Here is a 4,631-nt window from a genome sequence, read left to right on the forward strand (position 1 = left end):
CTTTTTAGGCCAGACTACTGGCTTCAAAACGCCTTGTTCTTTGTTTATTGGCACATACCAGTATATAAATGGGGCCCTTTACACCGTGCGTGTCACGGGGGCCCACGGTGGCCGCATTTTTCCAGTGACTACTCCTCCGTTAGTTCTCGTTAGAAGGGAATGCAGTTTGGTATGAATACTCTATGAATGAATATGATGAAACGCTCCGAGCCCTTTTTTCTTAAATGGGGCCCACCCCCCATTTCCGGTAATTTCCAAATTTATGGGAACATAGTCGTGTGATATATAGTTTCAAAGGTAATTATGACTATGCCTTGCACAATTTGGTTAGGGACCTCCATTTTTTTTGCCAATTTCCATTAAAGTTGTTTTTTCATTTATTTGTGAGTTAAATATTGCAACAGTTGGTGGTACCGAATCATTGACACTTATCAATATATGAATAGGGTCCATTACTCTGTATGTGCCACAGGCGGCGCCCCATTTTTCAATTGACTACTTCTCCATTAATGCTCGTTGAATTGGGCTATCCGACATCGATGTTGCACGTTCAATGCTAGTCTTTTTTTACTCGGTGGAACCGAGTCATTTGACTGAATTCTCGGGAACGTGGTACGTACTATTCGGCGCGGCGACGTTCCGCGGGCCCAGCCGTAGTTCATCCGAACTTTTTACTTATACATGAGTATTTTATGTATGACTTACTTGTACTTGTACTTGAGTACAGTTTCAATCAAGTAACAGTACTTCTACTTGAGTAGGATCAGGACTCTTTACCCTTCTGATATTCAGTTACAACAAAGTAAGGATAGAGATTCAGTCATTCTTTAAAAAAAAAAACAAGAAAAAGGAGGCAAAAAATAGACAATAATCACATTTTTATTTAAATTTCAATAGCATTAAATACGTAAAAGCAGTCATGTGTTGTAACATAACAATAGCATAACATGACAAATAATAATAATGATAATAGTAATAATAATAAATAAAGCTTGAATAAATAACAATACATATAAAAACAACATTGGTTGTTCACTTTTTAAACAATAAGATGCCAGGATGTTTGCCCTTCAAAATATAGGGTTTTGTTAGCTTGTAATGCACACATTGGTGATTGACACTGTTCTCCTACATCTTCAGTTCTAAGTTTTTTTTTTATCAATTTTCAGGCACACTGACATTTGCTGACAATAAAGTCTTTAAAAGGAGTGAGTTTGAGCTTCCCCTGACTGTCGTAGTGCATGAGAACCATTGGTTCGTAAGCTGCGGGTACGCAGCACGGCCGTGGAGTCCCGCCTTTGGTGATCTGGTGGAGGCGGGACTTCACCTGCGTGTGCATGCTCCCGGGCTTGTAGTTGTGTGGACAGGTGCCGTCGCAGAAGTGCATGGTGTACTGCTCCGGGGCCACCACCCAGTCCGTCCAACCGATGTCCTTGAAGGACACGGTGGTGGACTTCCTGCAGCACCATCCTCGGTCATCACAGTCGTCCTCTTTGTTGGAGCGACGCGGCCTCTGAGGAGCTCTGAAGAAGCTCAGCTCCATGGAAAAGGTGAGGTTTGTCCTCATGGATTCACCGTTTACCGTCCTAACGTCCACTGCTAGCCACGGATCCAAAGTCCTCATCCACATCTGCGCTGCAGAGGTGATGTCCCACGTCACATCCTGGAAACCGGAGTTACTACAGTCCCAGACTCCAGAGGTTTTCCAGGCAGTAGAGGAAACTGATTTCATCCCTCGGAGTCTGATTTTAATCTCCTGCTCAGCTGAAGAAAGTGATTCAAAAATCCTCCTGGAGATCTTCAGCTTGGCCTGAGCTACCGTCAGATGGTTCTGGATGTTTGGGTTCTTCTGGAAACGCACTCTGTTCCACTTATGTGACTGTGGACGATGTCTCCTCCTCCGCAGAACCTCCACTGTCCCCACTTAGAAGAAGCAAGGCAAAGAAAAGACAGTTAGCAACAACATGTGTGGTATTATATCATAGTCTAATTCTCAAGGCCACGCTATCCGAGATCAAGACTTGCACCCAGACCAAGACTTTTGGGAGTCAAGACCGTGGTTGCGTTCTAAATGTATATACTGTCCAGTACATACTATGATTAGGAGGATGAGCGTTCCCATTGAAGCATACTTCCAAGTTTCCCAAGATGCATTTGGAAACTACAATGACAAAAACCTGAAGCACACCATCATCCCAATCTTACTAATCATACTAATAGTACATAGTAGACAGTATATACTCATTGAGTGTGTAGCGTATAGTATGTTAGTTTGCAATTTCGAACACACCCATCGTCATATATTCAATGTCAAACTATCCGAGACCAAGACTTGCCCCAGAACAAAATACATCAAGTTTGAGACAAGACCAAGACTTTTGGGAGTCAAGACTGTGGTTGTGTTTGAAATGTCACACTAACGTACTACACACTACAAACTCAATGAGTATATACTGTCTACTATATACTATAAGTATGATTAGGACGAGATGCATTTCAAACCTTTGACTACAAAAACCTGAAGCACACTGAGGCTAAATATCTCTGTTGATTCGCCATGAGAAAGTGACCAAGTAGAATATCAACATGTGCGTACACATGTAAGACATTGTGCTACTGACAATGTCTTCCTGTTAACATCAAAACAAGAGCCCTATTTACAAAAGCATTAAAAATCTAATGGAAGACAAGAAGAGATGCTTTTGTTTTGAAAAGAGGACGTGTGGTTTTTAGCTTGCAGCCTGTCCCAGGACCATTTTACATTCCGTTCACAATGCATCATGGGACAATTGAGTATGACTAGTGTGCCAAACATACTTAAAAAATGTCCCAATATGGTAAACATCCGGATATTTATTGCGTACTCATTCTTTCCATACTATCTAATGTGAACACACGTTAGGATGACATTTACAACACAGCCAAAGACCATGAAGATTATTCTTAGACACCATGACAAGGTTGAACAGTTAAAGATCATTCTCTCTCTTTTTAATTTGACTTTTCTTTTAAATACATTTGACAAAAACAAGTTGTTCAATGCAAAACATGGAAAGATCTCAAGTCTTCTTCAATATTAATATTATCGGCCAATATTTGCCATAAAATCTAATATCGGTGTAAAGTAAATATGGCAATTTATCCATTACTGAAGTTGAATTTGTTTTCTTTATTTGCAAAGATGATGTTTAATGTAGAATACACGTATATACAGTGTGGTTAACTGGTTAGTTTCATAAAGATATGTTTTATCTGACCTGAAATTAGCATCGGGGTGTGTTTTTTTGTTAAAAGCTAATATCGAACATTTCTACTTGTACGTATTTAAAAGTCACTGATAAGTCCAGAATGATTTTAATTATCTGAGAATCAGACGTTTATTTTCCGGTGAATGAGTCCAAAGGTTTGTGTTTAGAGGTATTTCTGACTATAAATAAGATGGACTGATGTTCCAGTCTTTACTGGTGTCTGACAGAACAATCATGAGCTAACGCTAAATGTTTGTAGTCAAACTGCAGCATTATTTAATCAGAAAGAGTTCTCTTTTAATGAAGTTGAAGAATAGCAGATCAGTGCTGGTCTCCACTGGTCTTGACGAAAAATCCTGAGTCTGAGACAAGACCAAGACCTTCAAAATGTGGTCTTGGTCTACCACCTACAACAATAACACGAACACTAACTAACCAGAGATAAACATCTAAAAACCTTGTTAAACAGCTACATTTGTACTTTACAATAGAATAAACAACATCACTGCATTTTTTATTCTAGAATTATTCTCTCATTAGAAATGGGTTTTTCTCTCCCAAAAACTATAGACTATGGTCGTCTTTTATGGTCTTCTTGTTCAATGACTTACCTGGAAAAAGCACAGTAGACACAATAGATTCCCCACTTCCTGTCACTGGTCGGCTGGTATTAGTTTCCATGTCTGTCACTGTGTCCCAGTAAAGATGAAACATGGTCTTGAGCTCCTGTTCTGAGGCCTTTTGGATCGGCCGAGGTTCCCTGTCCAACCCCAGGGAGCTGAGGATCTCCATCTTCACTGCTTCTAGAAGCAAAGCCCTGTCCCTGTCCATGGTTCCTGGGTCAGGGGGGCCTCCCTGGTCCTGGAGGGGTTCCCTCCTCGCTGAGGCTCGCTCCAGCACCAGTAGCAGTAGTAGTAGAGGGAGAGCATGTGATCTGGCCATTGTGTGGCTGCCAGACAGGTGTGTGTGAGTGTGTGTGTCTGTGTGTGTATGTGTGTGTATGTGTGCTGCTCAATGAACCAAATTCTTCACATGCTTTGATTTATAGAGCTTCAGTGTATTGCCACACCCCTGGTTAGTCAGGTGAGCCATGAATGGGTTCACCTGGGGCTAAAGTGGAGTTACACAGCATCCAAGTCATGTTCATTGGGCAAAATCTGTATAGGTTTAACAAGTGGCTTGAATTCAGTTTAATGGTTTTGGTGAATGATAATTAATAAGGAATTGAACCCTCTTATTATCCTTGAGTTCAGTTTGACCCCATTTAATGTTTATCATTCAAAAAACAAACGTTTATTTTGTTTTTCTTGGTTTTTTTTTTGCTTCATATTTCATGACTTTTCCTATTTTCATGGGTACAATTGATTAAGCATGAAATTATCA

At 40.4% G+C, this 4,631-nt stretch overlaps 1 protein-coding gene across 1 annotated transcript; it reads right to left on the reverse strand.

The window, feature by feature from the left end:
- Window positions 1-1,071: 1,071 nt before the first annotated feature.
- On the reverse strand, window positions 1,072-4,247 carry gdf15 (Growth differentiation factor-15). Its single transcript, XM_028473264.1, has 2 exons — window positions 3,860-4,247; window positions 1,072-1,923 (listed from the first exon to the last, which is right to left on the reverse strand). The coding sequence occupies exons 1-2, from the start codon at window positions 4,188-4,190 to the stop codon at window positions 1,166-1,168; spliced, it is 1,089 nt and encodes a 362-aa protein (XP_028329065.1). The 5' UTR covers window positions 4,191-4,247; the 3' UTR covers window positions 1,072-1,165.
- Between the last annotated feature and the right edge of the window lie 384 nt (window positions 4,248-4,631).

The sequence above is a fragment of the Gouania willdenowi genome, chromosome 17, assembly GCF_900634775.1.
Source record: "Gouania willdenowi chromosome 17, fGouWil2.1, whole genome shotgun sequence".
Classification (NCBI taxonomy): domain Eukaryota; kingdom Metazoa; phylum Chordata; class Actinopteri; order Blenniiformes; family Gobiesocidae; genus Gouania; species Gouania willdenowi.